This window comes from Filicampus tigris, chromosome 16 (genome assembly GCF_054856515.1).
Source record: "Filicampus tigris isolate MCC_2025a chromosome 16, RoL_Ftig_1.0, whole genome shotgun sequence".
Lineage (NCBI taxonomy): Eukaryota > Metazoa > Chordata > Actinopteri > Syngnathiformes > Syngnathidae > Filicampus > Filicampus tigris.
In genome coordinates, this window is record NC_141232.1 from 12,248,857 (window position 1) to 12,268,275 (window position 19,419).

Genomic DNA, 19,419 nt, shown 5'->3' on the forward strand with positions numbered 1-19,419 from the left:
TCATTCGAACTGTTTTATTTACTTTTGTCAAATACAGGAATTTCATGTACAGAAGAACTTGGAAGTGGAGAATGAAGAAGCTGTACACTATTTACACATCATAACAATATGCTCTGCAAGAATATCCTCCAAGAGGTCAAATGATGGCAAATATCAATCAACAACAGACAGATAAAAAGGACACACATTAAAACACGGATATTTAGGCATTTGGATCATTCCATGTCACACTTCCTTTAAGAAAGTTTATTTTTTGAATTCTTCTTTTTACAGGAATAAAATCCTCTGTGTGGTTGTCTTTTGAAGAACAAACACAAAAAAATAATACAGCTTAATTTAAATACATTACCCCTGAACCGCTTTCATACGGGGCCAGGTAAAAACAAGGAGACTATTAAATAGTCACGTTAAACCTAGTTTTACCTGTGTAGGTCTGAGAGAAGCAAACACTACAGGTGGGCCTTTTTTTTTTTGTATACCCATTTAAAACATATTCCAAAAATTATTTACAGCCATCAATCCCTTTAGGATGATCATTTTTTAAAAATGTCATTGTATAAATTATACAAACCATAGTTATTAATACCAACTACTTATAGACAGTGTGTGTTTGTCTTCGTGTGTGCATATTGAGTAGGCCTTCATGAATTTCTATGGGGTGTGCTGACCAAATGATCTTTTCTCCCCTAACATCCTTCACATTCACTTCCACTTAAATTCACAACTCATCATTTTTCTTGAAATAAACATATTTGAGTTCAACGTTCCTCAAATAATTTAGCAGTGCTTTCCTCAACTCGTAGTGCGATTTCTCAAAGGGGCCTCCATTTTGTTCTCGCTGGACATAGTGTAGGTTCACTGTGCTGTGCGAGTATCCCTATTCAGGCTTTGCCACTGAGGCTGAGCAGCTCCATGAAAGAATTAAAGAGGCTCTCCAGCCAGCTCTGGTTGGCCATGCACTGCTGCACCACCTCCTCCTGACCCGGGTCGTCTGCTGCCTGCTCGATGCTGTCCGTCTGCACACAACGTGTACTTATTATTGTGGGAATGCTGAAAACATTCACATATACAGTATGTTATGATACATACAGTGTGTGTATATATATATATATATATATATATATATATATATATATATATATATATATATAAATATATATATATATATATATATTTATATATATATATATGTATGTATGTATATGGAAATATACATAAATAAATTAAATCTTTCTCTGCATGGTAGCGCCCTAATTTCCTTCAAAAAGATTGACAGGATATCCATTTCAGTTAGAGCTTGTGAAAAAGGGGAGAAGCAATTGGATCCGAATCAACTAAACAGCTTAATTTAATTTGAGCACAAAAGCAGCAGCATTCTTACCTCCTTCTTGCAGTGCAGGAAGGTGTGATACTTATAGTGGTGAAGGGAATGATACAGACTGTAGATGTGGCACGTTTCAATAGAGAGCTTCAGATCCTGAAAATGAATTTGAAAGAGAGGGATTATTTTAATAGGACTTTTCTCACTGAGTGAAAAAAAAATATTCATCGCATAAAAAAATAAGTATCCTCTAGAGGTCAGTTGGGAGCCAGGGCACATTCAAAATCAACACATTTGTATTGCTATTAGTACAAATGGAGTGCTTTGATGGAATACCTAGTATACCTTTCTTGGTACTAAGATGAGTCTTTGAGTCTATGAGTCTTTCTGGCCCCTTTAAGACAGTAGAGGCACGTCCCAATGTCAACTTTGATACTGTATATGACATTGGTCGTCATCACCAAGCTCACGCGACAACAATGTAGAATACTAAGTGTTTGAAAAACGCAAATCAACACTTAGGCTAACTGCATTTAACACAACGGATGTTCTGTCCCTTTTTATCCTCAATGTAAAAAATCGAAATAATAAATAAATCCTCTGAATATCTCTCCTATTCTTGTGTACCTCAGAATCTAATCGACTAGCAGATCTGACCGCAATTTTTAGAATGTATGTGTCTGTGACGTAAAGGAAGTATACTCAGCGCATTAGTAGCAATCTGCTGGTGTGTACCAACCACAAGCCTTCACTAAATATATAAGAAAGCTGACGTTGTCATGGCAGCAGCAGCACTTACTTGTTGCTTAGGAATGGTCCTCTTGCCGCGGTTGAGAGTTTTGCGGTGGTAACCCTCCCCGCCAAGTCGAACTTTGACAGTTCCTGAGTCCAGCGGGTCCGCTGTCATTTTAGGGAATATATGAAGAGCCTCCTAGCGACACACAAAGCAGGAAAAAAAAAGTCGAACTTCCCCTTCGCCATCTCGGGCTGCTTCGAAGCAAATTATTTACCTGGTGCTGAGCACTCATGGTGACTCTCCTCGACAACCGTTTCTTCTGCTCATTCAGCAGACTGTCAATCTTCCTCATTGGAGGCAGGTATAACTCATCTAAGTAATCAAATAAATTCCGACATATTTGTACCTATTTTACCAGAGTAACCCAAAAGGCTTTGCTCAGTTGAGACATTTTGGACGCCTCTTATTGCATCTGCTGGTGTGAGTTCTCACCATCCGTGTCCTCCAGGGCCTGGATCATGTCAGGGTCGAGCGCCGTGCTCACCAACATCTCCACGTAGCTCCTGAACATCTCTCTCATGGCCCGGCTATTGAGTCCAACCCGCAGAGGTCCTGAAAACAGAAAGACCCGGCGTTGAGCTGAGGAGTGGTGAAGTTGGATCTTTGTCCACTGAGATGCTGACCTTCATCTTCACTGGGGACGGACGAATCCGATTCAGAGGAGGAGGACGGCAACTCCTTCATCCACTTCTTCCTCTTCTTCGACGGAGGCTCTGTCTTGTCCAGTGACGTCTTGCCTCTGGAGTGCCGCATCACCTTCTTCTCAACTCCTCTTTTTGTCTCCTTCACTCTCACACACTGAACTGGTCCTCTCCTGACCTCCTGGACCTCCCTTGCTCCCGCGCCTCTGCCCAACTCCTTTGCTTTTTCCTTATGCCTCCCCCTGTCCGTGACGCCCGTTTCTGGCCCAAGTCTCTCTTTCTCTTTAACCCTTTCCTTCCCTTGTTTCACCTTTTCGCTCTTCTCCCTTTCCTGTTTGTCCATTTGCTTGCTTTCACTCTCCTGCCGCTTCCTTTCTTTGCACAGCCTGTCCTGTTCCTCCTTTTCCTTTAGCTCCCTGCTCCTCTTCTCCCTCTCTTTTTGTTCCCTCTCAGCTTCTCTCATCTCATGGTCCATTTCCTCTCTCTGCTCCTTGTCCCTTCTTTCACTCTCCCGTTTGAGGGTCGCTGTTTTGTCTTGTTCTTTATCCTTTCGCTCGTTTTGCTCACCTTTTTCCGCATTCTCCTTTCCTTTGATGTCCCTTTCCCTCAGCTCCCTCTCCTGTTTCTCCTTCTCCTTTTTTTCTCTCTCGAGCTTTTCCTTCCGCTCTCGCTCTTTTTGCTCCTTTTCCGCTTTCTCCCTTTGGTCCCGCTCTTTCTTCTCCTTCAGCTCCTTCTCTTTGGGTCTCTCCTTTTCCCTGTCATCTCGCTCCACTTGAGGTGGGGTTTGATTGTGAGGGGTGGGTAGTTGTTTTGGTAGCGACTGGCGCCTGTCGGTAAGAAAAGACAGAGGGACTGAGAAAGCCAGCTGAGCCCATTTGTAACATTGTGTTCTGCAGTTGGTTAAATCACATCACCAATAATGTTTCTATTTAGAAAACTTACATTTCCCCATATATGAGACAAAGGATGCATACTTAGACCATACTACATATTGTACTGTAGATTCATTAAGTATGTTGGAAAACACATGCAAAAAACTTGATAAAAGTCAGGGATGGGTAACTTAAATGATGAAGGGGGGCACAATTGTTCATCAGCGGTTATAATGTAGGACTAAAAACCTCTTCACTGGATGGACGACAAAATGAAATTTTAAGTTTGGACAAAAATATGTGGCGCCGTTTCCAATGCATTCGAAAAATTGGGGGAAAAAAATTGTAAACTCAAATAATTCTTAAAATATATATATATATATTTTTTTTCAAATGCTTCCAGAAGTGTTTCCTACCCACAAAAAATGGGGTTTGGACCTCCCAAAAAAAAGACAAAAAAAAAACAACATTTAAAAAATACTGAAAAATAAAAACAATCCGTAAATATATGAATGCGTGCAAGTATGCGGGGGTCCACTGTAGCAGAGGAAACATGTTCATAATCCCTGCACTATTCTTTAAAAAAATGTATTTATTTATTTTTAATGAATCGAGGGCCCACTCAGAGTGTGGGCAGGGCATGTGAAAACATGGTCAAGGTCCCACTGTTTTTAGCGCAAGGAAGAGTACCAGAAGAGTACCGCATTACCAAACATGTATTTATTTAACCAATTTGTCAAGGTAAGACAATTGAGAGCAGATTCTCATTTGCATTTGTAACCACTTTCATTATTTTACACAACACAGTACAAATAAAATGACGAACCACCCGACTTACCTCAAAGTCAGACCAGTTCTGTGCCATGGCTTTCTGGAACACACTCTAACATAGTCTTTCTTGTTGACATTTTCCAAGAACTTCACATACAAACGCTGGTATCGCATTTTAGCATCACCAAAGTAACCCAGGTACTGTGGAAAGACACATTCAGAATAAGAACAAACTTCATTTCGTGCATCTATAATACTGCAGAACGATGCGATCACCGAGCACAAATACCGTCAGAGCAATCAGACTGGACACTTAACCTTGTCATGACTTTTCTCGCGTTTGAAAGAGTTCAATATTTTGGACTGGAAAACAAGTTCCGGATGGTGCGCACGGCACAAGTTTTTATCACGAGAGCATGGGTTTGTTTTGCATGATCATGAAATGCTAAGATTTTATTTTTCCCTCAAGTCCCTTAGGGTGCTGTAAGATCATTCCGTTGGCATTTAGATGCCTTATTAGTAGTAGTAGTGGTAGTACATGAGAAAACTCACATTACTGGTTGCACAGAACTGCCTTTGACCATCCTTGATCTCAGGGCTGAATTTCTGGAGCAAGGCTTTTTGAACTCTCCAGATTGGTGGGGGCTCCCGACCCGTCTGCAAAGCCATCTGATAGTGCAAACAAATGATGTGAGGTATTTATGGGCAGTTGTTTATTTTCCATGTATACTTCCCGCGAGCCGTGGAGGAACTCACCTTGAGTGTCCCGATGTCTTCCGTCCGGATAACAAACTCATCCCGTTCACGGAAGATTCCCTCTCCTCCGCTCTCACTGTCCTCCTCCTCGCTCTCCCCTGCGATTGCAGCATCAGCCTGTTTCTTGGCCAGGTGCAGCGCGGTGAGTCGCTGGGATGCCGGGGCCTCCTCTGGGGTGGGAGGGGACGGCGGCGGGGAGGAAGAAGCGGATGGTGAAGAAGACGAAGGGGAGGAGGGGGAGGCCTGCCCGGCTTCGGGTTCATGGTCCTGGTCGGAGCACGACGGGGGAGGTGTGGTGGACGGAGGGGGTATGGAGTGGCTGTGGGGGAGGTTGGAGAGAGGGGGCGAGGGGATGGCGGGAGGGGAGGTGGAAGGGGGTGGGGAGGTGCCTGCAGTTGGCGCTGCTTGGTAGGAGACCTGCTGCTGTTTGCAGGGAGGATAAGGGGGATCCACCTCTTCATCCTGCTGGACCGGCAGCGGGGAGTTTGCCGAGACGGACGGACACGAGGGAGGGAGCGGCGAGGGTGAACAGGAAACGGGTGGGGAAGGGGAAAGGGAGGGTGACGCAGACAGTGGAGCCGGAGCGAGCACGGGGCCCGGTGGGGAATCTGGAACACAGGGAGGGGGAGGTAATCAGCTTCACCTTCAGCTAGGGAATGCTAAATGAAAGTCACGCCGCTGGTTTGGCGGGTTTTAGGTTGTTGGCCTGGGCCACACTTTGATATACAATGAACCCCCACTATTTGTGGGGGAGTAGGGCTCACAAATAGCAAACATCTGTGTGTAATTGACGCTCATTGAAATGCATTGGAAGAAAATGTTTGTTTTTTTTCAATCCCCAGAAATACATTCAATTTTCCATGAAAATGAAGGAAAATTGGGGGGAAAACTTGGAGGGTAAAGGAGAACAAAACAGCTTTAAAAAATATTGAAAAAAAATCATGTAAAAATGCATGTGTGTCTGCCTTGTGTAAATAAGTGAATCCCTTGAACCCAATTTCCATCTCCCTTTGTGCAACAGCATGGACACATGGTCAGTAGCAACTGACTTGGCGGCTTATCTTAACGGTCTACTTGTGAGGATTGTCCTCATCAGTGATGAAAGTTTTTGGCAAAGCTGACAGAGTATCATGACCTAAATTTGGAACCCTCCTGAATGCTGCACCACCCGCTGAGCCAAAATGCTTTGAGACCAGATGACCAGGTCATTTTTGAATAAAAGAGAGGCAATTAGCCTCCAAATTAGATGTATTCCCACTCCAAAGATGTGGTTCTACAAAATCTAGTCCAAAATGACAGGAGGATTGACATTTTCAGGCTTTTTTTTTTCTCAGTTAAAACAACTGCAAAGAGGCAAAGCAACAGTATTACCTTCAACTTTGGAAGCCTCCGACTTCTGCCTGTCCTCTTTCTTCACCTGCAGCTCTTCCAGAGCTCCCTGCTTTGGCTCGTGTGGATCCCTCATCATTTCTTCCTCAATCGCAGTTTTCCCTCCAACTCCTCTTTCTTCCTCCTCCGTGTGCTCTCCTCTTGGCTCACTTTCATCCTCCACTTCCTCTTCTCTGTTGGACTGCGAGGAGACGAAGTTGTTCTCATCTGGAACACGAAGCTGATTGTACGTGAGCATCCCCACTTCGCCATTAGCCATGGTGGAAGAGGGGACGAGGGGAGGCATGGCAGGAGGCAAGGGGCTGAGTGTTGGCTCCTGTGGGGTTGGGGGAGAGAGAGTCGATGGCACTTTGACCATAGCGGAGGCCATAGCAGCAGCCAGAGAGTGTGGAGTGTCATAAAGGGCAGAGATGGCGGACGAGATGCTTTTCTGCAAGTCCTGGTTTTTACTGACCGAGTCTTCCTCATCAGAGGAGAAGGAGGGCAGCGCTTCCAGGTTGCCTTTCAGTTCATCATCCAGAGGTTTACAAGGACTCGGGCAACTACTCAGAGCGAGGGCCACCCCCTCGCCTCCCCTCTCCTCGCTGAATGTCCCCGGAGGCTGCTGTGACGGGGGCGGCGATAGTGGTGGTGTGGGAGTTATGGGTCTGATCCCACCTTTCAGAGAGGAACAGGTGTCCATGGCTTCCTCTTCACATCTGTCATCTACCAGTTCAAGGCCTGGCTGTTTTTTGCCTGTCTTCAAGAAGTCCAAAAAAGAGGACATGAAGCCAGGTTTGAAGTCATATGTTTTCTCATCAACCTGAAAAGAAAATAGAGCTTCAATTACTTAAGGAACAAGATGAATGTATCTTTTATGATAGAACTAGAATGTCACTCAGAAGAGGCTAATGCCAAGGCCAAACTGCTAAAAAAATTGACAAAAAAAGAGGGGGGGGGGGGTATTTTGTCCAGCTTTTGGATTGCAGACTTTTTCCTTATTGGTGGATTGTTATTATTGGCGCCTGCAGCTGTTTGGTCAAGTAGTTAAGATTTTCTCCTGGTACCATGGAGACTCTGGTTCAAGACCATCCAACTCCCATCACACAGCTGTTGTGTCCTTCAGTAAGACACTGTGCCACTAACCGTGTGTTTTTGTGGTGTCCAATCCTGTGATGGTTCCTATTTTATATGCATGACAAATTCAGATTGTTCTAGTAATGTCTAAATTGGGGGGAACAAATCAGTATTCCACCATTTTGGTGGCCCATTTGTTTACGATTTTATCATGTCAAAATGATTACTGTGAAAAACAATTTAAAACAGGTGGGAGAAGGCGTTTCTATAGTACTGTAAATAGTCAGACTTTGCTCTTTTTGTCATTCAAATATCAGCATAACAAAGCCTGTATACACAGTGCCACCTCCACCTCAGTACTAGTTTTTTCCCCCATTTATTTTTTTTTCTACACTGCACCGAGAAAGCACAGTCTTATATTCACCCGTAAACAACACATGAGCGGCTTTTGGATGCTGCAGTAATATATAGCAGTGAAGCATGCTTTTAGATGCTGACAAGCCAGGAAATGTTCATTTAATTGATCAAAATCACATAAGGAAACAAAACAGAATTATCTCCCCACCCATGCCTGATAGCGACTGAACACATTGCTCCTCATCATTGTCACACCACTGTTTAAGAAATTAAAAAAAAAAAACACATTTTAAGGTGTGCCATTTTTTTTTTTAAATAAAGGCAAATTAAATCTAGGCAGACCATTCAATTTGTTGCCTTATTGGTAGTAAGTCTTAAAAGACAGCAGGTGGCAGCAAGGATCCTGCACTTGAAAAAAATTACAGTAACCATGGCAACGGCTGCCCTGGTAACAGTGATCTCTCTCCTCTCTTTTGTCAGTCAGAGAGAACTGGCTGTCAGTCAGCTAAAACCTTCCTTTTTTCCCCCCAAATCCTATGATCGAAAACCAGCACAGCATGTTATATCATTGTCTTCTTCCTTCTCCAATCTAAACTCATTTATGGCACAATTTCCCTGGTGAAAACAGCCAATGCGTGATGCTTTATAGGCTTAAGGTTTGGTTTTGCTTATTTTCATGCAATGCAACTTACAGAACTGGAGAGTTTCTGCATAGTGCCCCAGGCTTCAGTGTTCAACGGGTCTTCAATTTCTTTCTTCCACGTAATCTGTGTTGAATCAGAAAAATAACAGTTTAGAAAATATGAATCAGTAAAGGTTTGGTGGCATTCTTTGGAAAATATGTGGATGAACTAAAAACATTTCTCCATACCATACATACAGTATGGCATGATCAAATTCACAGTATCCATACACACTCTTTATGTTGAAGATGAGAAGTCTGGTTTGCAAGATTACATATTGACAGTCACTCCAGTGCTCATATCTACTGTGAGAATTAAATTTTTTAGCTCATTAAAAGGCTATTGAGTTATCAAGGCTCTGCTATATAATCCTGAAATTTCAGGACTACAGATTTAGAAAAAAAAAACAAAAAAAAAAAAACCTCCAACCCTCCCAGCAGCTCGAATGGGAAAATCAGCAATATAACCATGGTTACCAAGTCGCCAAAGGAGAACATATCTGAAAATGCAATCACAGAACTGTAAAGGAGTTGGACTTGCTTAGGAAACACAAGGTGTTTTCTTGCAGCCAAAATATAGATCACACATTTAATGTTCAAACTATAAAAGAGCGGCATCCATCCATTGCATCCTTCTTTAAATCACAAAGTCTATATCATACCAAATAATGTAACCATGGCATAATAATTTGATTTAAATAAATTTAAATGACATAACATGACTGCTAGATGTTTTAATACATAATTTACGACATACTGAATGAAATTGGAACATTAATCACAAAATAAACTAAATTGGATACGTCCCATTACAAATGGATACATCTGTTTGTACTTGTATGTTATGTATATAATAATCCGATGTCTGATTTTTAGTAAATATCAGGTGTTTTTGATTCTCAAGTTTTCATGTCTTAAAAAAAAAAATCACTGTACAGCCACAGATTTTTTTTTTTCTTCAACCATACCCCATTTATTTGTCATTTTGCCACTCCCCTGTGAAAAAGCCGCTTCATTCGCCCTCAAGCTGTTGTGAATAATTTGACAGAGGAGATGAGAAACTCTCAGCTTTGGTCACACATTGCACAGAGCCAGTCCATTCAAATCTGCATAGTAAAATCAGCATTGTAGTCATTCAATTCATCGTTTTAAAAATGTGCTACTGGAATAACTACAAATATATTTGCACTTCAAATTGGCTTCTTTTTCAAAGCAAAGGCAAGGCCAAGTGTTATTAGAAAAGAATTGTATTTAGTCAGTTAAACTAATGAGGGGATTGTGTCAATCTATACACTCCAGAGATTACTCAATATTGGACTGTACACAGCATTCTAAATCCTGTTTGAAGTAGATACCTCTCCAGAATTCTCATGATGCATCTTGTCCTGTGTGTGGTTTAGCTCATTTCTGCCGATGTCCATGTTGATGCTGGGTCCAGGACTGGGGCCCAGTGATGGCGCTGACCCCATTGATCCGTCAGATAGAGCCGGATCCGTGCTGGACAGTGAATCGGTCCTCAGCAATGATTCTGATGGGGGCATGGCAGGACCTGGTAGTGTGACCTGAAAAGTGGATCGACACCAATAGAACTTAAAGAGAGCCATCTAATGTAGAACACAGAACAGGCTTTTGTCTTATTTGACACATCAGTGGCGTCATTCCTAAACATAATATTAGGTATGGGCTTTACTTAATATTTCGCTGCCACCGGGCCCAAACTTTCTATGTCACAATTTGGTAAATTTCACAGATTTTCCAAATCTATATTGTTGGTCAGTCCACGTGTGTGGGTGTTATTTTTACAAATTACTGACTAATCCAAAATATTGAAAATGGCGTGCTCTCTTTGACGATGCAATGGTAATGGTAATGGTTGAATAAATGTAACGTTTTAGGGATGGTGATGATGATGACGGTGGTGAAAACGGATGATTCTGGGGGTACAAGGATTCCGCCCGACACCATGCACCATTTAGCAAATGTTTAAAATGACATCAAAGTTGACAATGTTACGCATAATGCAATGATGCAACATCATTAATAAATTCATCACCATCAACCCTGATTTAATATTACAGTATTCATGGTGGATATAGTATTTATAATAATAATAATAATAATAACTTAGCATGTATGTATATATGTATTCATATATATATATATATATATATATATATATATATATATATATATATATATATATATATATATATATTGTCATGTGAGAGAGAGAGTGAGAGACTGAGAGAGAAAGAGAGAGAGAGCGAGAGAGAGAGAGAGCGAGAGAGAGAGAGCGAGAGAGCGAGAGAGCGAGAGAGAGAATTATTCTTATTTCCATTTCAGTGTACCTTGATGGGGCTGCCTGGATCTTGTTGCAGCTGTTGCGCTGGTTGCTGCATATGTTGTTGGTAATTGCGTTGCTGTTGTTGGTGATGCATTTGGTGGTGAGAGGGGGGCACATGATGATGCAAGAGATGTCCTTGTTGCTGTTGTGACACATGGTGGTGGTCTAGCTGTTGTCCGTGATGTTCATGCGGATGCTGTTGGAGATGCTGCGCTTGGCTGAAGTGTTGCTGCGGGTGCTGCTGCTGTTGCTGCTGTTGCGGCTGATACGGGAGGTTGTGTGCTTTGTTCATATCTTGATGAATCTCCATGAGCCCTTCCTCCTTCCTACCTCGACCTCTGCCCCTCCCGCGACCCCTTCTACTTTCTACCCCTGTTGATCCCATCAAGCCTCGACAGTAAGAAGGCTCGGGAAGAGGGCGTATTCGAGGTCTACCCCTCGGGCGAGGAGGGCCTTCACGTTTTGGTTTTGTTGGTTTCCTCCCTCTTTTTTTGGGGCCATCTTGGGGGAGGAGTGGTTGTGAATGTCCCAGGGAAGAATAGCTGGATGGGTGGCAGAAGTCCATGTCACCCATCATTGGACTGAGCCCACTGACTGCTGGTGCCCCGGTGGACTTTCGACAACTAGAAACCAAGTCAGGGAGTAGGTCAGGAAGGCGTCGACTGTTTAGACGGATGTCAGCTGGACCATCAGCTTTATCTTCATCATCTTCAAATTCATATTCTTGCGCATAATTTTTCTTTGTTAGAGTTTGGGGCTCACGCCGCTGTTTAAGCAAATGAAATGAGCTGGTCTTTAGCAGTTTTTTGGGTCGAGATGAACAAAAAATTGCCGAGGTCATACCAGTATTGCTTGAACCTCCAACAACACCCACAGATCCTGTCATTTTGTTTACCGAGTCTTGCGCGGCGGGATTCAATCCCATAGCAGGGGTCTGGGACTGTATGAGGCCGAGTTGATCAGTATTCACCGTTGAGGGCAGATCGTGAGTCTTCATAGAGTCAAGATCTAAATTCAGATTTGTATTTCCTGATCCAGAGAGACTGTGACAATATTGTCCATAGCTTTGCTCTCCGTGATGACCAACCATACCATAACATTGTCCAGCACCTCCTGTTTTTAGGACATCCATGCCCTCTTGCCCACGGCCTTGGGTAATGTTCTGTTGAGAAGCCTGTCCTGTCACAGAATTCCCAGCACAACTGGACTTATAATTAGCTGAACAAAACATGTCCTCCATTCCTGGAAAGAAGGCCCGGTCTTCATCATTTAAGAGAGAGTCTGAAAAGCAGATGGATGTTAAAGACGTAAACTGCTCCTGTTGCTGATTTTGATTCAGTCTTGTTTTTCCGCCAGGGGTCACAGTGTCAAACTGATGTGGCTTAAGTCGGTCCATTTGGGTGTGTGACAGATGGTTTTCTGTCTCGCTTGGTTGGGACTGCTGCAGTTGTTGGGTGTTACCTATGTTTCCCACCATCCGATGTGACTGCGGATGAGCTAAATGGGAGTGGGAAGGTTGATGGTGTCCGTGTGCTTGCTGTTGGTGGTGGGCATGGGTCTGAGATTGATTGACGTGGTGCAAGTGAGAGGTGGAGGGTAAACCCAAATCTGGTTCAGAGAGAAAGCCATGAAGCTCTGAGGCTGTTTGTTGAGGATGGTGGTGGGATGACAGACTGTGCTGTTGCCTATGTCTTTCTCCAGCAACACCATCACCCTCTGTAATATTAGCACCAATCCTGATGCCATGTCTATCTAGAGATAAAGATCCTCCGCTATCTCTGCTTCTTGGCTGTGAAAGACGCTGGTCCAACATATCTAGCGGGGACACGGAGTTCTGGTTTATTCGGCCTTGATCTCTTGGTGCTCCAAGGTTATAGTGTGTATCCAAATTCTGGTTCTGTATCTGGAGTTGCATCTGTGAGGACTGACTTTGTGTATGGGAATCCATCCCTGTAAGCCCTGCTCCTCTAGATGATCCCATGATACCTTGCTGGCTCAAAGGATGTTGCTGTGGTCCTTGCTGGGGGTCCATTTTAGTCCGGGACATGACAGAATGCAGCATCTGAATTTGCTGAGGACATTCCGGTGGCGAATTCATCATCTGGTGCGAAACCTGGTTTTGTCTAGCCTGCTGCACATCTGTTGCATTGCACAAGTAGGAACTATCCGTCCGATCTGAAGACTTTTTTAGCTCCATGTGAGGATGTTGTGAGTGAGGATTATTCTGCTGAGAATGATGGGAAGGCTGTGTGTGCTGAGAGAGTTGGGATTGCTGACATTGTTGCTGGTTTTGAGAATGGGGTGACAGGTGCGAGATATGGTGGGAATGTTGAGGATGTGGGTGCTGTGTGTAGGGGTCCCCTCTTCCATAATGACCTACAGAAACCAGGGAGTCGTGTTCTGATTGATGGGAGTGGCTAGGATGGGAAAGAGAATCTGTGACTCCTCCTACGCCTTCAGAAGTGGATTTCGATATTGTCAACTCAGACTTGGTCTGTTGTTGCTTCTTCTGCGATATTTCCAATTGACTATTCAATCCACTTGTTACTTCACTAATTGATGTTTCAGGATCTGAAGTGCTAGTAGTACTATTTGAACGAATTACACTGTGAAGGTGGTAACGCTCCTCTGAGATCTTGTTCATGTCATAAGTCATTCCCTTGGCTTCCGCATCTCCAGCTAGTGGGAGCTGTTGCGGTATCTGCAGGGAAGGTGGATGATGTTGAGCAGAATGAGAAGTTGAACTTTGTGAATGTAGTAATTGTTGGATGAGGAAATCATCTTCTTCCTCCTCTTGGGAGCGCTCAACCCCAAGCATGTTGGTCTGTGTTTTTGGTTTGGGTGGGCTTGAGTGGTAGGGCTGTTGGCGTGTGTCAGAAATGTGATGTGATGATGCCATAAATGTGGGTGAGAGCATGGAGGGCAGGTATTTGCTGGCCCCTGAACCTCCAGGGGATTGCGCAGGCCGAGCAGAAGCAGGAGAGTGCAACCCAGGGTGGGGGACAGTAGAACTGATAGAAGGTGAGGGACTAGACTCATTCAAGTGGTACGAACTGCTGCCTCCACTGCCAACACTGGCAACCCCACTTCCTGAACCTGCAGATCCAAGTCCAGTCTCAAGTGTGGAAACTCCTGATGCCCCACTTCCTGTTGATCCTGCAGCATTCCCGTAACCTAAAGAAGGACTCTCTGATCTTCTGTGAGAAGCTGAACTAAAGCTTGAGTCCCCAAAGACCATTTCTGATGAGAATGAGCGTCCACCTGAGCCGAGATCGGTGAAAGCCTTGCCTCCACTCCCCCCTGCTCCGGAGCTCATGTCACATGTTTTAGGGGAACTGAAGCCACCACAAGATTGAGTCATGTGAGTCGATGATGGCTGGTTAGGAGAGTATGACTGGGCTTGTTGCTGGGGAGGTGTCTGGCCTGGTAGGCTTGTGCTAGATTTTGTTCCAGGTGGAGAACCATATGTAGAGAGGCATGGTTTGGGAGTTGACTGGGCTGACGACACCACCGGTACAGGAGGTGGTACAGGTGTAGGTTGAGGTGGGGGCTCCTGACGAGAGGGAGCAGACAAGGTTCCGGTGCTGGCCTTGGAGTTTGAAGATGACGAAGAGGTGTTGGACGGCGCTGCTGGTGGTGTGTGTGAGGAGCGCGAAGAAGATGATGCCGAATTTGATGAGTAGCCACTAGTGGAGCTCTTGGATTCTTTAGTCTCAGATGAGGAGGAGGCCGAGCTGGAGGAAGAAGAAGCGTAGGGTGTTTGAATATTAGGTCGATATGGCTGTGACTCAGACTGTGGTGAGGGTTTGGGATCTGAAGGTGGACTCTGCTCCCCCAAGGGACTACAGGACACACCAGCATGACGGTGTTGGCTGGGCATTTGCTGGTAGCCCACTGACCCACCGCAACTGAGATATTGCTGTAGTGGGAGTGCTGTGGAATGAGCTGGGGATGAACGTTGGTAATGCTTTATAACGGTATCCTGTCGGGGAATTGCCCTTTCCTGTGGGGGAAGTGGCTGTGGAGGGGTGGTGGGGATCAGGGCTGGTGTGGAGGAGAACATGGAGGCATTATAGAGCTGAGAGGACTGGTTGTGGAGTTGGGAGGACAGCAGGTTAAATTGGGGAGGGGGCAGGTGGCAACTGGAGGATGTGGGAGGGGCATGGTTTTGAGGAGGTGCTGGTAGCTCCTGGGAGCTCCGGTAGGCGCTACTCTGGGAAGACAGTAGGCGATCAAATCCCAGACTGGATTGGGAGGGTGTTTTAATATGTAGCAGGGGATCATGGGGGGACAGCAAACCATTGGAAGTTGGGCTAAAGGTGGGTGTGTCCTGGAGGGATAATGAAGGAGTGAAGGAGCGTCCAGAGAAAGAACCAGGATGCTGGTATGCAGAAAGGGCTGAGGTGGAGGGGAAGGAGCCGGAACCCGGAAGAGCTCCTGATATAAAGAGCTCTGTTGGGGCTGGTGTGTGCATTGCTACAGGACACAAATCAACATTAAATGGATAGTGTCGGTTAACGCAAGTCACAATTCAGCTTCAACACATTGGCAAAAGTCACATTTGAGACTTTTTAACGATAACAATTGTATATTTTCCAACATAAAACTTTTTTATCTTGCTTGACACTATGTCTTTAAATCAAATTATTATTTACAATACTGTATGTTGGAGTATTTCACTTGTCTCGCATACTGACACTTACCGGTCTGCCAAGAGGGAGTGCGAAACTGTGTGAGGAGAGAAGAAGCAGAGGGAGGGGGCTGCGGACCACGGGAATCCAAAGCTGAAATCAGATTCATGACGGATGGATCAGGACCCGAGGGGCCTGAGTGGTGGAGACTGGCGTCAAACAGCCCTGACAGGCCTGCCAACAAACCACATACGTGATGTTTTACATGAGAATTTGATCAAACATTTCGACATAATTTCATGACGTCAACGATGTAGCATCACAAAAGGTATCCTTCATAAATTAAAACAAAGGTTTTAGGATCACTGACATTTTCCCACAACAGGTGCAGACAACTTGTTGGCCGAAAATTGGTCTAAAAGTGAACTTTCCCTCCATCCATCCACCCATCCATTATCCGAGCCGCTTATCGCGGGCATGCTGGAGCCTATCCCAGCTGTCTCCGGGTAGTAAGTGGTGTACACCCTGAACCGGTTGCCAGCCAGTTGCAGGACTGCGAAAGTCTGAATATTTCAACATCGAGTACCACAGGTGCATACACCTCCCGTCATAAAGAGGCCGCCCAGCATCAGTGCATTAGAGTTCTTTCCATTTCAGTAAGTTCTCACTGCTTTACCATTTTGAATAGGAAGTAGGAATTTCAAATTATTGTACCTTTTTATTGCCCAATTTGAGCCAAAATTTCATCTGCAATCACGACAGATGTTGTCTATCCAGGGATTGAACCGTTGCATAAATCTGTATATTGTCAAAACATTCCTTCTTATTTCTTAACCCGGATCTCAACATTGTCGAGATCATTTTTTCTTATACCAATTCCCCGCTAAATGCTACCTTTTTCCTTACCCAGTGTGCGTCCACCCCAGGCCCCACCCTGTCTGGAGCTTCCTGGGTGGTGGTTGGTTGCATAACCCTGAAGGGGGTGAGGCGGACCATAGGCTTGGCGATGGAGCAGCTCTGAGTCTGGGTGGGATGACCTGGCACTCCCATACATGAGGCTGAACACATATGAGGATAATAAAGTTAGTTTATAAAATACATGGAGGACACAGTCTTTGATTTTCATCAGTTTCAGAAAAAAAAAACACACAAACATTTGATTCAATTTTAAGTTGTCTATTAGATAATTAGGTTCTGGTCCAAAATGGATGCACAGGACTGGAGCTTAAAAGGCAATCATGATATATTTTAAACCAATGCTCCCCTAACAAACAAACAAAAAGTTCACTAAACAATTAAACAACATTTACTCACATCTTAACAATCTTTGACTTTAAAAAATACAAATAATATTTTTTGGGTTCAAAAGTTGTGATTTAAGTGTGCACATTAGATAGCATGAAACCCATAATATATATAACAGAGATAATTCATATCGCACATGCAATTACATCACTTGAGAAGGAGCAACACTGTTTGATGTGAAGCTCGATTATAGGCAGATGATAAATAGGTGCACCATCTGTACTATATTTGTTGTATACTATAATTGTCATTACAGACGGGCCCGCCTATACCAACAGGCTTACCCGGGCCCAGGAGCCTATGGTACTCAAGGGCCTGGCAGAATTAAATAAAATGTTGTTGTTGTTTTTTTTAAATCCCAATTTGATGATTTTCCTGTCAATCACTTTACATTCTTGGCATAAGTTGACCAAGCCACAGGCGAATTTGTGTAGCGCCGTGGCCATAATTATAGTGTCTTAAAAGTCTTAATCGTTTCATATTATTCTGCCACTTGTTGAAGTTTCTGTCAGTCACTTGGCTGCTGCAAAAAATGATGAAGAAGCCCGATCTACAGGACCTATTGCTAAAAGCTAAAGGGACTATTGGAAGGCGTTACATTCCACATTATTCTGCCATTTGTTTATTTATCAGTCAATCATATCATTGCGGCATCTGTGGGCCAATCAGTAGTTTATCAGTCAATATTCCGTCCAAGTTAATTCGCATTTTATGAGATACATGTGCAAGCTGAACAGGTTGGATAACACAGATGCACCAGGAGTGCGTTTGCACTCCACTGGTGAGTCCTTGCGATCATACAAAGGCTTAGAACGCACAACTTTAGGTTATGGGCCCTGCGGACTCAGAATTGCACGTCTTTAATCTTTGAGACAAGCAGACTCGCAGGATCAACCAGGTTGCCTCGGAGCTAGGGCAGGGCTGGGCTGGGCTGGGCTGGGCTGGCAGGAGGGGAGCAGCGCGGGCAGGCGGCTGTGGCGGCCTGGTGACTGGCCGGGCACACCAGTGCCCACGCACACGCTTGGGGCTGGCCGGCCACGTTCGGAGGACGTGGGGAAACACGGCAAACGTCAGCGCTATGCGTTGTCTCTTCAAAAGGTAGCCTGTAGAACGCTTGCCCCTTCTTGTTATGGCACCTTGGTGCACAACTGTCTATCATTGTCAAAGCGTGGCATTTCCTCAAATTAGCAACAAGTTTTCTATGCTACTAAAATGATGTTTGCATTTGGCGGAGGGCATTGTGGGATGCGTGGTGCCACCATTCAGAGCGCTATCGTGTTTTGTACTTTTACTTTTTAAATACTATTTTGACCTGAGCCAGTATTGTACGCACAAGAGTGCACTACGTGTGCTAATTATGTTAAGTGTGTGAACCGTTTGATTTGTTGGGTACTATTTGTGAAAATTGATCAAATACATCAATATGTGTCCTGATCTGTTTGTCAATGTTGAAAAATGAGTTAAGCATCTCAGTTAGAGTTGGGGAGGGGTTGTATTCCTCCACTTCCCAGTATGACCCCCCTAATGGAGAGGAATGAATCCAGAACGCAAAAGTTCCTTTCTCGGGTGTATTGTAACAAAGGGCATGTGGTATGATGCTGATGACCTTGAGCATAAATGACGACAACTGTCAGCTTGTGCCGTACACTGTACTTGTACTTGTGTTGAGATTTACAGGAACTAGATGTACTCTACTGTATTCTAAATGTTGGAGTTTGCATATAACAATTGCACAAATAAGAGCCAACAACCACATGCAGAATCCGTACGGCCTGAAAGGGATTCCCCACCAAGAATGATCATTACAACAACAACAAAAATATAACTGGGATCACATGTACAGCGATTTGAATCGAGACATGAGAAATGTTACAGCCAGTTAGAGACCATCTGTATTTACAAGGCGTCAAAGTCAACACAGCAGATGTCAGATGATCATGGTGGATAAAATACATAGCAATAACCAATTCCCCACCTAAAAAGCTAGACACTGACACTGATTGTGTACTTAATTGGAAGTATAAATAATAATAAACAAGTTAAATGAAGCCAATGCCGTGCTGAGGTAATGGCTATTGGCTAGTCAGTGAAAGGTTAGTCCCAACAACCACTGGACCTAACTATGTACACAAGCAGATTTGAATTACAGTTGTAGATAAAAAGCAGATCACAGTCTTGACACAAAACTAAAGACATTACTCATTAATGTATAGCTGGCATAGGGCCAAAACCTCATACGTCTAAGTTTGGTCAATTTCATATTTTTCCAGAAATCATTATTGTTGTTCAGTCCAGTGCTTTTACAAATTATCGACCAATTCAAGTGTTGAAAGTGTCTCGCTTTGATGATGCAATGTTAATGGCTCAACAATCATGTTTTTTTTTTTTTCTTGTAAAAACTGATAGTTTTGGAAATGCAAGGTTTTCTGCCAGGTGGGGTACATCTTGGACCAGTTGCCAGTCAACCACAGGGCACATACAGACAAACAACCATCCAC

General features: G+C 44.0%; 1 protein-coding gene across 2 annotated transcripts in view; it reads right to left on the bottom strand.

The window, feature by feature from the left end:
- The window catches only part of prr12b (proline rich 12b), a 21,964-nt gene continuing 2,545 nt past the window's right edge, over positions 1-19,419 (bottom strand). The window contains exons 2-16 of one of the 2 annotated variants that reach the window (XM_086055539.1): positions 16,523-16,674; positions 15,689-15,850; positions 10,990-15,461; positions 9,997-10,203; positions 8,652-8,726; positions 6,529-7,348; positions 5,158-5,765; positions 4,954-5,070; positions 4,469-4,602; positions 2,741-3,585; positions 2,550-2,669; positions 2,332-2,429; positions 2,121-2,252; positions 1,382-1,477; positions 1-1,016 (exon numbers count right to left, since the gene is read on the bottom strand). In XM_086055539.1, the coding sequence (XP_085911665.1) occupies positions 882-1,016; positions 1,382-1,477; positions 2,121-2,252; positions 2,332-2,429; positions 2,550-2,669; positions 2,741-3,585; positions 4,469-4,602; positions 4,954-5,070; positions 5,158-5,765; positions 6,529-7,348; positions 8,652-8,726; positions 9,997-10,203; positions 10,990-15,461; positions 15,689-15,850; positions 16,523-16,674 (8,173 nt within the window). In that variant the 3' untranslated portion in view covers positions 1-881. Of the gene's footprint in view, positions 1,017-1,381; positions 1,478-2,120; positions 2,253-2,331; positions 2,430-2,549; positions 2,670-2,740; positions 3,586-4,468; positions 4,603-4,953; positions 5,071-5,157; positions 5,766-6,528; positions 7,349-8,651; positions 8,727-9,996; positions 10,204-10,989; positions 15,462-15,688; positions 15,851-16,510; positions 16,675-19,419 lie in introns of both variants that reach the window. The other variant, XM_086055538.1, reaches the window with a different exon arrangement.